The sequence below is a fragment of the Lissotriton helveticus genome, chromosome 5_1, assembly GCF_964261635.1.
Source record: "Lissotriton helveticus chromosome 5_1, aLisHel1.1, whole genome shotgun sequence".
NCBI classification, from domain to species: Eukaryota; Metazoa; Chordata; class Amphibia; order Caudata; family Salamandridae; genus Lissotriton; species Lissotriton helveticus.
Window position 1 is genome coordinate 725,765,483 of NC_136065.1, and position 14,415 is coordinate 725,779,897.

At 51.9% G+C, this 14,415-nt stretch overlaps 1 protein-coding gene across 1 annotated transcript in view; it reads left to right on the plus strand.

The window, feature by feature from the left end:
* LOC144754874 (uncharacterized) overlaps window positions 1-14,415 on the plus strand; it is a 749,989-nt gene that overhangs the window by 679,200 nt on the left and 56,374 nt on the right. Inside the window, exon 6 of the mRNA XM_078643188.1 lies at window positions 12,614-12,732. Coding sequence (XP_078499314.1) covers window positions 12,614-12,732 — 119 coding nt within the window. The remainder of the gene's footprint in view (window positions 1-12,613; window positions 12,733-14,415) is intronic.

A 14,415-nucleotide genomic window follows, 5' to 3' on the forward strand; every position in this document is an offset into this window, starting at 1 on the left:
TGCGGCTGAGAGCGGGGGCTGCCTGGAGAGCGACGGCGGACTGCGGCCCAGCGAGCCTCGGCCCTGCGTGGGAGGAGGGGCCGGACTTCCTGCTCTGCAACAGCGAGGCCGGACAAGAAGCGAAGCCGCGGCTGCCTCGGAGAGCTTGGCCCCCACCCCATCGCTTGTTTGAAGCTGCTCCTGCGCTTGGGGGAGAGTGGCCGCCCTGAGGGCCCCGCAGCGGTCGGCGGACGAGTGCCGGTGAGTGGGGCCGGCTGGGTCCAGCGAGAGCGGAGGCCGCGGTGCTGCCCCCCGCCGCCTCGGCTTGCACCTGCCGCGTGGGCCGGGCGCACTCACAAGGCGAGGCCCTATCGTGGGCTTGGTGACTGCCGGGGGACCTGCTGTTAGCTGCGGAGCCTTGACAACCTGAGGCCTGGTGATCCCCGACCTGGCCTGCCTGAAGGGCCTGTGCTCCCCGCTCTGTTGAGGCGGAGTGCACCCGGAGAAGGGGCCCGGCTGCCTGGTCCCTCGTCGTCCTGCCCTGTCGGGCCATCTAGCGGAGGGGCCGTGCTGAGGGCCGGAGGAGCACCCTCCCTGGCAGATCGAGCCTTGTGACTCCGGGCCCTGGGAGCCGGGCGGGCTCGGGCCCCCAGCATAGCGCAAGGAGAGAGTAGACGTGTGGGTGGAACCACGACGGTGGAGACTTCAGGCCTTTGGCCTAGCATCTACCCCCAGCAGCTTGTTGGGGCTGCTCCGGGTGGGCAGGGACGTGCAGCGTGCCCGTAGCCCAGCAGATAAGAGCTTGGTACCAGCACCACCCTTTCCCCACTGCCTCCCTGATGACTCCAGGAGATTAAGAGGGCCCTGCTGTAGAGCGGTCCCCTGGATCATTTGGCCTGCAGTGCCGATCCGTCGTGGGGGTGACCCTCCTTGGAAGCTGTCTGGTGAGCTTGGCGCCTCGACTACTGGGTGGCGAATCATGTTGCATTGCTTGGCTGAGGCACGCTGGGCATAGGCCGCGACCGTGAACGCGGAGGGTCCCCCGCCCTGGTGACGCTAACAGCGGAGACGGCGGCGCAGCCCCCGAAGGTGGTGGGCCATCTGCGGACGTCTGGGATAAGGACTGTACCCTGCTCTTAGAGAACCCTGACTGGGAAGGACCGGCGACGGTTCCGCTCTTCCGGTGCTGGAACTGCGGGCCTTGTACATACCGAAGAGGTGACTGTTGCCCCCCCCAGAGATACTGCGATGTCCTCCGCACTGCGTAAGGGGAAGCCAGGAAAGGATGGCACAGCAAAGCACTCTCAACAACCGCCGTCGCCCGGACCCAGCGTGTCACCCAGGACCTCGGACGATGAGGCCCCTGCGACCAAGGCCTTTATGACGGAACTCTTCGCCTCTATCAAGGAGGACATTTCTGAACTTCGTGCCCAACTAGCATCGGACCTTTGTGAAGGTCGGAGGGCCGTTGATGGCATCGGTGAAAGGGTGGCCACTCTGGAGGACCATGACCTGAATGTCGCGAACGATGTCCATCAGCTGCAGCAAGACGTCCTTAGGCTCACGGAGCAGAATCTGGATCTTCAGGCCCATTCAGAGGATCTGGAAAATCGTTCCCGCCGGAACAACATCCGTATTCGGGCTGTGCCCTGGGACGGAGAAGCGGGCGATCTGCGGGGTTATGTCCAGGCTCTCTTCTTGCACGTGCTGGACGACGCCGATGTCCAGGAAGTCAGAATGGACAGAGTGCACAGGGTCGGTCTCCCTAGACGGGGAGGGGGACCCCCACCGGACATCCTCGCCTGCGTGCACGACTTTCAGCTCAAGGAGAGGATCCTACGGAAAGCGCGAACTGTCCCTTCCTTGCAATTCAGGGAACACCGTCCGCAGCTGTACCAAGACCTGGCGGCGTCGACCCTCCAGAAACGGCGGGAGTTCCGCCCGGTGACCGCCTTCCTTCAGGACCGCAATATTTACAACAAGGGGTGGTGATGGACAGAGTCTCCGAATTAAGCAGAATACTCTCACCCAGTCAAGAGATCAGGGCTAGATCCAACACCGTTTTTTAGCTCATTGCACCATCCCAGTTTCAGAACCTGGCTGTATGCAAATTAGTCTGTCCCTGGCCCAGTGCATCATGGGAACAGGGCAGACCAGACTACAAAAGCCAATTCTTACACTGGGAAGGAAACAAGCTTCCGGGGACCGGTTTCTGGCATTTCAGCCGTCTTCGGCCCGGCTTGCTTGAATCCTGATGGTGCAATGAGCAAGGGACTCACATCTGAGTATACCCTTCCACGCTTAGGGTGGACAAAAATATTTACAACAAGGGGTGGTGATGGACAGAGTCTCCGAATTAAGCAGAATACTCTCACCCAGTCAAGAGATCAGGGCTAGATCCAACACCGTTTTTTAGCTCATTGCACCATCCCAGTTTCAGAACCTGGCTGTATGCAAATTAGTCTGTCCCTGGCCCAGTGCATCATGGGAACAGGGCAGACCAGACTACAAAAGCCAATTCTTACACTGGGAAGGAAACAAGCTTCCGGGGACCGGTTTCTGGCATTTCAGCCGTCTTCGGCCCGGCTTGCTTGAATCCTGATGGTGCAATGAGCAAGGGACTCACATCTGAGTATACCCTTCCACGCTTAGGGTGGACAAAAATATTTACAACAAGGGGTGGTGATGGACAGAGTCTCCGAATTAAGCAGAATACTCTCACCCAGTCAAGAGATCAGGGCTAGATCCAACACCGTTTTTTAGCTCATTGCACCATCCCAGTTTCAGAACCTGGCTGTATGCAAATTAGTCTGTCCCTGGCCCAGTGCATCATGGGAACAGGGCAGACCAGACTACAAAAGCCAATTCTTACACTGGGAAGGAAACAAGCTTCCGGGGACCGGTTTCTGGCATTTCAGCCGTCTTCGGCCCGGCTTGCTTGAATCCTGATGGTGCAATGAGCAAGGGACTCACATCTGAGTATACCCTTCCACGCTTAGGGTGGACAAAAATATTTACAACAAGGGGTGGTGATGGACAGAGTCTCCGAATTAAGCAGAATACTCTCACCCAGTCAAGAGATCAGGGCTAGATCCAACACCGTTTTTTAGCTCATTGCACCATCCCAGTTTCAGAACCTGGCTGTATGCAAATTAGTCTGTCCCTGGCCCAGTGCATCATGGGAACAGGGCAGACCAGACTACAAAAGCCAATTCTTACACTGGGAAGGAAACAAGCTTCCGGGGACCGGTTTCTGGCATTTCAGCCGTCTTCGGCCCGGCTTGCTTGAATCCTGATGGTGCAATGAGCAAGGGACTCACATCTGAGTATACCCTTGCACGCTTAGGGTGGACAAAAATATTTACAACAAGGGGTGGTGATGGACAGAGTCTCCGAATTAAGCAGAATACTCTCACCCAGTCAAGGGATCAGGACCGCAACATCTCCTATTCGTGGGGTCATCCCTTCCGCATCATCTTCCGGTGGGAGAATAGGCTTGAGCAGATCCGGTCTCTCCAGGCGGCTAAAGAGTTGTTGGGGCTGGAGGAGGAGGCCCCCTCACAGGAATCTGGCGGATCGCCTCGGCGGCGACGCAGGCGTTCTTCCTCATGGCAGAGAGTGGGCCGGGCCGCGGATCGTGGGCGGCCTGACAGTGTGGCTAGCTTGCAAGAAAGGGGGAATGCGGTGGCATCGGTGGCCTCAGCGACTTTGGCGTCTTCCCAACAAAGCTCCGGTGCCGCTTGCTCCTTGAGCCGCCAGCTGGTTGGTGCCGGAGGGGCACGTCCTGCCAGGTAATGTGGGTTTAGTGTACTTTTGGAGAAGACACCCCGTGCCGTGGCCTGTGGGTCCTGCCTTGGACACCACATCCCCCAACCTCGGCGGACCACTACGACTTACTCCTTGATGGGACTGCTAAGTACATTTTTTTTGTCTCTGTTTTTGAATTGGGGTTGGGTGGAGGGAGAGTTGGGTGGGCCCTGGAGGTTGAGCGCTGTAAAGGCCGCTGAGATCTGGGATTGTTTGCCCGCTTTTGAGGGATGTTGGGGTTCGGAAATGTTGAATGCGGGGGGGTCTGTTGGGGTGAGGGTGGGACTGGGGGTTGGGGTGTTTGGGGGGGTTGTGTGGCGGGGTGGTGATGACAGGATTGCATGGGTTGTTATGAGTGTTGTTGTTGGTGTGGGGGCTGCTGGTTGCTGGAGGGACTGGGGGAGTGAGAATGATGTGTTGGCTGCTTCGGGGAGGCGGATGGTTGTAGTGACTGCAGAGCGGGTGACTTTACTTTTCTTCTATGTCACTTAATATTGCTACTTGGAATGTGAAGGGCTTGAACTCACCACAAAAGCGCCAAAAAATATGGAAATACTTGATTGACCATCAGCTTGACGTGGTGGGTCTGCAGGAAACCCACTTGGCGCGTAAAGATGAGCTCCGCCTTAAGCATAGGCACTTTCCGCTTATCTATAGGTCCTCGGCTGCCACCAAACATAGGGGGGTGGCCCTTCTGTTTCGAGCAGCCCTTCATTTTCAGCCACTGGGGATGCAGGGTGACAGGGAGGGACGATGGTTGATGGTCAAGGGATTGCTATTTGAGAAGATTTGTACATTTGTGGTGGTGTATGCCCCTAATTCGGGGCAGAATAGTTTTCTCCAGGAGCTGCTGCGAAAAATTGAGAACTTTGTTGAGGGTCATTTGCTTCTTCTTGGTGACTTTAACATGGTGTGGGACAAAGCCCTGGATAGTTCAGGCACCCTTAGAGCCGATGCCGGCACGTTCTCCTCAGCCACGCAGCGTAAGATAGGTGAAATGGGTTTGATTGATAGTTGGCGCGCACTGCACCCTCACTCCCGAGACTACACTTTCTTTTCTGCTGTCCATCGCTCTTATTCCAGGCTAGACCATGTCTTTCTAAGCCAAGCCCTTCGGGGCGATGTCCGCGACTCCAGCATCTTTCCACTCTCTGTCTCAGATCACAGCTTACTGGTCCTTGGGCTGCGCTGGTCCGCGAAAGGCGACGGATTGCGCAAATGGTATTTCCCCGCAGCCTTAATCCGGGATGACACTTCTTGCAAAGCGTTACGAAAGGCCATCCGAGATTTCTGGACACTGAACCCGGTCTCGGACACCTCCATCTTCACGACCTGGGATGCCTGTAAGGCTTCTCTGAGAGGCACGTGCCTAGCTCTCAACGCTAATCTTAACAGGTTGCGGAGAGCGGAACGTGAGAAGCTGGAGGCTGAGCTGACCGACCTAGAAGCGGCACATAAACTGAACCCCTCCCGGCTCACCCTTCGCCCCCTTACTGCGGTGCGGGGGAAATTGAGGGCCCACTACAACAATAGGGCGGAATTTACTTTGCTGCGGCTGCGCCACACTTCCTACACGCAGGGTAACAAGGTGGGGAGACATTTGGCCCGTCAACTCCGAGACAAACGAGAAAGGGAATACATTGGGAGCATGCAGGACGGATTAGGGGTCCCCCTTCACCGCGACAAAGACAAGGCAGCCCTGTTTGGCCGCTTCTATGCTGATCTCTATAGAGGTGACGATCACGATCCCGAAAGACAACGGCGATATCTGGCTGACTTATCACTGCCTCAAGTCTCTGCGGACCGCAACGAATGCTTGACGGCTCCCTTCTCCCGGGAGGAAGTTCTGGACGCCATCAAGGCCCTGAAGCCTCACAAGGCGCCGGGACCTGATGGATATACCGCCCTTTTTTATCAGACCTTCGCCTCCGAGATCTGTGACCACCTAATGGATCTCTTCAATGCGATGGCGGAGTCTGGCTGCATCTCTGGCTCTATGGCTGAGGCGGTGATCTCGGTCATTCCTAAACCCGGGAAGGATCCCGCTAGTTGCTCTTCGTACCGACCGATTGCCCTTTTGAACATCGACGCGAAATTGTATTCGTCTATTATTGCACGACGACTCCAAGAGCTGATGCCGGTCCTCATCCACCCGGACCAGTCGGGCTTTATCACGGGACGCCAGACCCACGACAACTTACGCCGGGTGATCCATTTGATCGAAAAGGCCGATAGATTCCGCATCCCGGCGGTGCTAGTGGGATTGGACGCGGAGAAGGCCTTCGATCGCGTGGATTGGGGGTTTTTGTTTAGTACCCTCTCGGCCTTCGGTTTCTCGGACAAATTCATCACGGTGATCCGGGCGAACTACAGTACCCCCCGCTCCAGGGTAGCCGTTAATGGCCATCTGTCGCCCTTCTTCTCCCACTCCCGCGGAACTAGGCAGGGCTGTCCCCTCTCCCCTCTGCTCTTTGCGCTTGGCATTGAACCGCTGGCGATGGTGGTAAGGCAGCATGAAGGGATACGAGGCCTTCCCTTCATGGGAGAGCAACACAAAATCTCGCTCTTCGCAGATGACGTCCTACTGTCCATAGGAGATCCTGCCCACTCGCTCCCACACGTTCAGAGGGTCCTGTCCGAATTTGAGGAGGTAGCCGGCTTTAAGGTAAACTTTGGGAAGTCGTACATTCTAAACCTCACACTATCATCGGCTGAAGTGGAGCGGGTACGCCCTTTGACCCCCCTGTCCTGGGCGACCGGCTCCCTCTTATATCTGGGAGTCCACTTAACACCTACCCTAGGGGGCCTGTTCGCGGCAAATTTCCCTCCGCTGCTGACGTCCATACGAGCTGACTTGGCCCGCTGGAAACCCAAATACATCTCATGGCTAGGTAGGATACACGCCATTAAGATGGTTCCCCTCCCTAAGTTCCTCTATCTTTTCCAGGCCCTTCCCATTCCGCTGGACCTAGAGTTTTTTAGACGCCTCAAAACCCTGATGCTCCGCTTCATCTGGCAGGATGGGCGCGCCCGCTTTTCCTTCTTTACATTGTGCCGATTGCGGTCGGATGGAGGAGTGGGTCTTCCTGATATGCACCTGTATTATAAAGCGGCGCAACTGCGAGTTCTTGTGGAATGGTCCCAGCAGCTCTCAGAGAAACACTGGCTGCATATGGACAGGAGTGTCGCCGGTCGGTCCATATGGGATCTAGCTTGGAAGTCCAAGCGTGACAGGCCTAGGAATGCTTATATCAGTACCCCTACCAGCACGGTCCTGAAAGTGTGGGACACAGTCTCAGGCGATGATCATTGGACGACGTTTCCGTCGCCCTTCACCCCCATTCATTTCAACCCGGCCTTCCCCCCCGCATTGCAGGAGGGTCCCTTTCGTTTGTGGCGTGAGGGTGGCTGTTGAGCACTTACTCACCTTTTCCATGGCAACGTGCCGCTCACCTTCGCTAATTGCATGAGGGACTATGGGGTTCCCCCGTCTGAAAAATATCACCATCTCCAACTCCTTCACTGGGCTACCTCCCCAGGGACGGGTGATGCTGCTACGAGACCGCCTTCCACCTTCGAGGCCTTCCTTCTGCGCACTACCACCATGAAGGGGGCCATCTCCTTTCTCTATAAATTGCTGCTCACTACGGCGACATCGCCCCGCCCCCGCTATATGGAACATTGGGAGGAAACGATCGGGAGAGACATCTCCGAGGCCGAATGGACAGGCCTCTGGCGGGACATCTCGGCGCACAATCGCTCGGTACCGCTGCGAGAAGCCCACCTCAAAACGATGATGGACTGGTACTTATACCCATCCAAACTGCACCGCATCTTTCCATCCTCTTCTGACCGTTGTTGGAGGGGATGCAGGTTCCTGGGGGATTTCCGCCATATCTGGTGGGATTGCCCGGTCATTCGCCCTTATTGGGAAGAGATCTTGTCCCACCTCAAGGACATCCTTGGCTACCCGATCTCTACCTCACTGGAACATGTCCTACTCGGGCTTCGGGACCCAGATCTTACGCACCAAACGAGAGCCGATAAGCAAATTCTTTGGCTCTGCCTTGGGGCGGCTAAACTCACCCTGGCGGCAGCTTGGAAGACGCCGACTGCTCCAGCGATCTCCCTCTGGCACGCGAGGTTGTGGAGACTCCTGAGTGTTGAGAGAGTGGCGGACATCTTTCTGGGGAACTTTAAGAACTTCATCTTTCGCTGGGGCCCTCTAGTCCGATTCCTTTCACGAGGATTGCCCTCGGCAGTCTGCCCTTCCTCGGTGCGCGCGCTCCACCTATTTCAACTTTAAACAAGAGTAGTGTGTCTGTATGTATGAATGGCTGTCATCACCACAGGGGGGAGGGATGGGAGGGGTGGGAGGGAGGTTCGTTGCGGGTGGTTCCTATTATGCGACAATCATTGCACATTAAGTAGGGCTCAGCGATTTGTGCACGAGACGGCTAGCCTCGGCTCCGGCTGCCCTCCTCGATTGGAATTTGGACTATCTATGCTGCACTGCCGTTAAGACTCTTCTTCCTACAGTGCGTTGCCCGTATTTAAACTGTAATTCAGAGATGTCGCTCGTTGTATTGTTTTATTTTGTGTTTGCACACTGAAATTGGAAAATAAAAATTTTACAAAAAAAAAGAAAGGGCGATACATTATCGCCGCTTTTATCGGCAGGAAACTGCCGCTAAAGCGGCGATAATGAGCTTGAAAATATGCCCTTGTGAATTCCCATAGAAGCCCAGGTTAACACCAGAACCTGGGTTGCCATGGGAATTCACAAGGGCATATTATCAAGCCCATTATCGCCGCTTTAGTGGCAGTTTCCTGCCGATAAAGCAGCGATAATTTTATCGCCTGTTCTTGATAATATGCCCCTAAAACTGAAGGTTTACATATTTAAATTAAAGCAAATCAGTTTCATTTAATCTGTCATCCCTTTTGGGAAGAAAGTCCGTGCCGAGTGTTCTGAAGTGCAGTGGTATAGCCGGGTGTGAAATTCTGAACCAGACAGGCCAGCACTAGAACAGAGAATAGGAAAGAGAAGAGAGGGAGAGAAATAGAAGTAGATTTTCATTTTTTAACTATTCAACACAAATGAGCACATTCTTAATCCGAATAGATTCAATTTCTGGTTGGATAGCAATATGAAAAAAAAACAATTAGGATACTAGAGATTTGCAGGTCTTAATAATGTATTGCCGGTGGGTTTCTCTTCCTGAGCACATTTTTTGGAACGTTCATTTTCCAGAAGACGTGTACGATGTGTTAATTCAACAGAATAAATTCGGTGGGTGAAACATGAAGAAAAAAAAACGAAATGATATTCGATATTTTTCTTGTAACTTTAGATCTTTCCTACTTGTGGGGACTGATGCTCATGTATAAAAGTGAACATGGGTGTTTCCAAAGATTATTTTCATTTGACAACTGCTCATTAAACAATGGATGCATAGATTAATCTCGCATTTCACTTCAACCAGTATTCCCATGCGTGTTTATTTATTTATTGGGAGGTTTATAAAGGCTAGCTGTCTCTTCTCAGTTATAGCAAAGCGCTTGAAGTAATAATAAACATTTTCATATTTCAGAGTAATTCTTTCGTGTTTTATGTTGTCATGGAAAGAGGAAATATAAAAGTGCAAACTCCCTTTTTTTCAGCTCGTAAAATTCACAAGGGTTAAGTCGCTTATTGGGAGTATAATGCAAGAGAAGAGAAGTTATGACAGTGGTTTTCTTTACTTGTTGTGTTTGAAAAGTGCAATGATTAAGTTAATTTTCAGTTTTCAGACTATTCACAATCATTTTTATTTACCTCCAAACTTGGGGCCTTATTTATGAAAAGTGACGCATCGCTGCGTGAAAACAGCGATGCGTCACTTTTCACTGCGCTTTCCCTGCGACATGATTGATGCGTCATATTTATAATATGACGCATCATGTCGCAAGGAGTTACAGATACGTCAGTATTTCTGACGTATCTGTAAGCGCAAAAGTCACGCATTGCTGGGGTGTGTCACAAAAGTGACGCAACTCCAGCAATGCGTCCTTTCACATGGGGAAAGCTCCATGTGAAAGGGCTTGCGTCAGTCTTACGCCTGCTGTGAGGCAGGCGCAAGATTTTGACGCAACAGCGTCCTAAAAGTGACGCAGTGAAATCTCATAGATTTCACTGCGTCACTATTACGAGGCTTCTTGCGGGGGAACGCCCCCTCTGCATACATTATACCTGACGCAGGTATAATGTAGCGCAGGGGTTTACAAAGTGACGCATCTGCTTAGATGCGTCACTTTGTAAATAGTGCGCAACAAGACGCATGTTTTACGCCGCCGATGCGTCACAATAAGTGACGCATCGGAAGCGCAAAACTCACGCAAGGCCTCATAAATGAGGCCCCTGGTGCCTTATTTAGGGTTGGGCTGATGCAGCACATCCGCCAAAATGTGCGCACTCTATTAAGAGTGCATTAATATCAATGGCATTGTAAATACAGCAGACTGTAGAAGGTGTCCCGCATCGGCCCAATTCTAAATAAATCCCTATGGTTTTCTGATGTATTAATCAGTGGCGGCCGGTGCAGGTAAGAGTGGTGAGACAGTGGAGCCAGAGGCAGGGCAGGGGGGCGAGTCGACAGGCAAAGACGATGGAAAATAAAACAAACAAGCATTTGCAATGAAATCGGTCTCGCCTTTGGGACCTTATATGTATTTAGCTATGCAGCACATTAGCCTGGGTGCTGAAACATCGTAAGGACAACATTACGGTGTCACTCTCTATATAGGGGGCACACTTTAAATACACCGAGGGTCTGAACTTGTTTTCCTTTAGAGGTGACCTGCCCTATAAGGTAACATGCATATTATGACAGGACGATTCATCGAAAGGTCCGCAGGCGTGACCTGTGGCTGGATTTACCCCACGCCTAAATACTTGCCTTACAAAAAACAACGTTCTATCACAATATATCCTGATATTCGTACAGGGCAGAGAGCACTCTGTAGCACTGCCCGTGAACATAGGCATCCCTCTGTGTTTTCTTCCCCTCAGTAAAAATCTCCTTCCCGAATTCTCTGGCTCAGGGCAGCATGGCGTGTTTACATACCCTGACTTCTCTCGGTGGACCGTGGATGGCTAGCAGTATCTGCACAATATCTCATGCCCTTCTCCCGCCTGAAGCGGGGAGCTCTAGGGAGCAGGAGAACACACTGACAGGTTTGGTATCTACTTCCGGCGCGGTGCCTCGAGGCCGGACAGGCGCGGCATTAAGCTCTATAAAAGCAAACATACGTACTCAACCCTTTGGTAGTTCAACTGGGCTGGTGGTAATGATAATATTACTACTACTAATTCCAAATTACGCTACTGATATTAATAATGAATAAGAATACCACAAACATTACTGATTGATAATGATGATAATCAACTGTTCCATGTGGGGAGTTTTGAGGGAGTTTACATACGATTTGCGGTTTGTGGTTTTTTTTTTCTTCAAACACTACTCTGTGGTAGTTTTTAAAGGCGCATACAGTACACTGGAAAAGCTTCTAAGCACCGACAGCAACCTTTATATGGAGGTGCCCACGGAAAGAAGTTTGCCTACAGTCGACATTCTATTAGTGCAACTTTTGTTTTAAAAACGGCACACCATTAACCTTCTGCCAGGCCGCGTGACTGTTTGGTCCGATGCTGAGATTAGAGTAGCTGAAGTAATGCACCCACTCGCCTGCAGCAGCAACCCACGACCTACTATACTGCAGAGTCAGACATGCCCGATGGGTCTATGCCTGGCCAGGCTGCAGGCATTGCCTCACGATTGAAGCACAAAACAGAGAAAAAGGACTGTCGGCTCAAGTTCCTCCTCTGAGCACTCCTAAGTGGTAGCAACCTTGTGACGCTGTTTGGGCTTTTAAGTATTTGTTAGGAGTTGTCTGTTAACTCTGTTTAGTCTTAAAGCTGACAGTCTAATTTCGGTCACTACCAACCAAAACTGTCGCGCATAAAGCAGAGCCAAAGTTCAATATTATACAAACGAGTAAGACCCGGTGCCCAACACAGGAGGAGGAGGTTCGTAGAAAATATAACAGAAAGGGGGCCGGGCTGGCTGTGGGGAGAGAGGCGTTCACTGCGCATGCGTAAGATAGCCATCAGCAGCGCGCTAACCCAAAAAAGAGTGCAAATTCACCCAGCAAATCCCACGACAAACATGCACTTGCAATGCAATATGACTCACATTTACGCGAGACCTATTGCATTGTAAATGGGTGTGCGGGCATCCAAGAAGGCACGGACGGGATTGTGGGTGGATGAGGGGAGGCGAGAAGTCACGGACTGCTGGAGGGTTGGGAGGGGGGGGACACAGGGCAGAAAATAGTGTTGGAGTAAAGGGGCCAATACCCAGGGAAGGATACAAATGACAACATGGCCGTCAGGAGGAGGGACTAACAAGTCTAAAACCAATCAGAAGGCAGCATTTAGGATACAAGCCAATCACAAAGATGGGCAGAGAGGGAGCTTAGCTTGCAGAAAGCTTCCACGTTATAGTGTATACTGCATGCCTCGCAAAGAGGGCAGCGCACGTGCTGCAACGCTAGGCGAGACCTAAAAATCACCTAGGCAATGATGCGTGACCTCAAGGTAAGTGTTTTTCTTTAATATTATATTCCTTCGTCATCATCTGTCAACTCATCACCCCCACCCCACCTCACCGTTCTTACCTGCCCTGGCCGCAACTGTCGTTTGCTTGATATTTGTCTTTGGGCTTATGGAACCAGGCCATTCAGTAGTGTTCCAGCCACTGAAGAGATTCACATTTTATTTACACAGGTTGAAAATCACCCTTGGGGGAGAGTGCGGGATCTGGTGAAGAAAACAAAGCTGAAGAACCAGAACAGGTTGGGGTTGTCATCCCTGGCATTGAAGCAATCATGCCCTCAGCTGTACAGGTAGGAGGACTCTGCCTTTCTGCTGTTTGGCATACCTTGCTACCTAACTATAGAAACATAACTTGACCTTGAAAACAGTGTATTAACATGAGTTTTTTTAAAAGGCATATGTAAACAGCTCTTAATAACAAATTAACTCTAGAGGACAATGGAGGTAATTTGGAGCTTGGCAGAATGGGAGCACTGCCAAACTCGTGATTCACCCACTGTGAGAAAGTGCCCTCTTTCTTGCATGGTATGCCCCCACTTTTCACTGAATTGCTGATGTGATTTGACTGAGTGTGCCCTGGGCTCCTGCCAATCAGGAACCAGGGTCTGTGTTCCTTCCCTAAAACTGCATTGAAGCCTAAACCCAATTGGCATCTCTAGCCACAGGTCAGCCCCTGGTAAATGGTACCACAAGTACCCAGGGCACTGTGATCAGAGAAGGCCCCTAAGGGCTGCAGCACTTATTGTGCCACCCTTAGAGGCCCTTTACCCTGACACTCACACACTGCCTTTGCAGGCTGTGTGTCTTGATGCAGAACAAAGTGAAGAGTCGGCATGGCACACATCCCTGTGTGCCATGCCCACAAAACACCTCCCTGGCATACATCAGTCACTCCTCTAGCTGGGTGCCCTATGCCAGTGGTGAGGGTACAGGTGCATGAGCCCTGTACCCCTACAGTACCCAGGTCCATTCCTGGGCACTGCAAGTGCAGTACTACCATTAAGAGTATATGGTGCTGGAAGTTTGTTATTACGAACTCCACAGCACCATAATGGCTGCATTGAAGATTGGGAAGTTTGGTATTAAACTTCTGAGCACACTAAACCCACACATTGATGCCAGTGTGGGATTTAAGGAAAAAATGCTCGACAGAGGGCATCTTAGAGATGCCCCCTGAAACTCGACAAACACCTGGTGACTTGACGGAGTGGCTGTCTAGGTTGCCACCACCAGACATGTTTCTGGACCCCTGGGTCGAGAGCTGGCTGCTCTCGGGGGCCTGAAACAGTGCACATCCTGGGACGAGATGCCAAGCCTCCTCCCCCAGGATGGGCAGGATTCACGAAGGAGAAGCTTCAAAGGCATGTCGCCTTTGTGACCCTCTCCAGACCCTTTGCTGCTTTCAGCAACTGGTCCCCACTGGTTCTACCCCCCCCCCACTTTGGGTGGGAGACCCGGCGGGGAAAACAAAGGGCTAGATGTAGGTAACTTGGAAATACCGATTCCTAAATACCGAATCGGTATTTAGGAATTGGTATTTCAGATGTAGGTAAGAATTCTGTAAAAAATACGACATTTTTATTATTCGTTATTACCGAATTGGTAATTGAGATTCAGTAATAACAAATACCTACCCATTCATTCCTATGGGCTTGGAGGCCCATAGGAATGAATGTGAAGACATTCTGTATTACCGATTCGGTATTACCGACCCCAGGGAAGGGACCCATTGGTCCCTGCCCTTTACCTACCTGTAACACCCCTATATTTAGTATTTAGGGGCACCCTGAACCTTCCTTCCTCAAATACAGCAACAACAAGAAAAGAAGAGGAGAAGAAGGACGTGAGGCTGTGCAGAGCAAACAAGAGCACGAAGCCACTGACTTGATCCCAGCCCTACAGGCCTGTCACCCCTCATATCTGCTCCTGCAAAACCCCGGCGTGTACAGTGACCAGCAACCTCAAAAAATCCT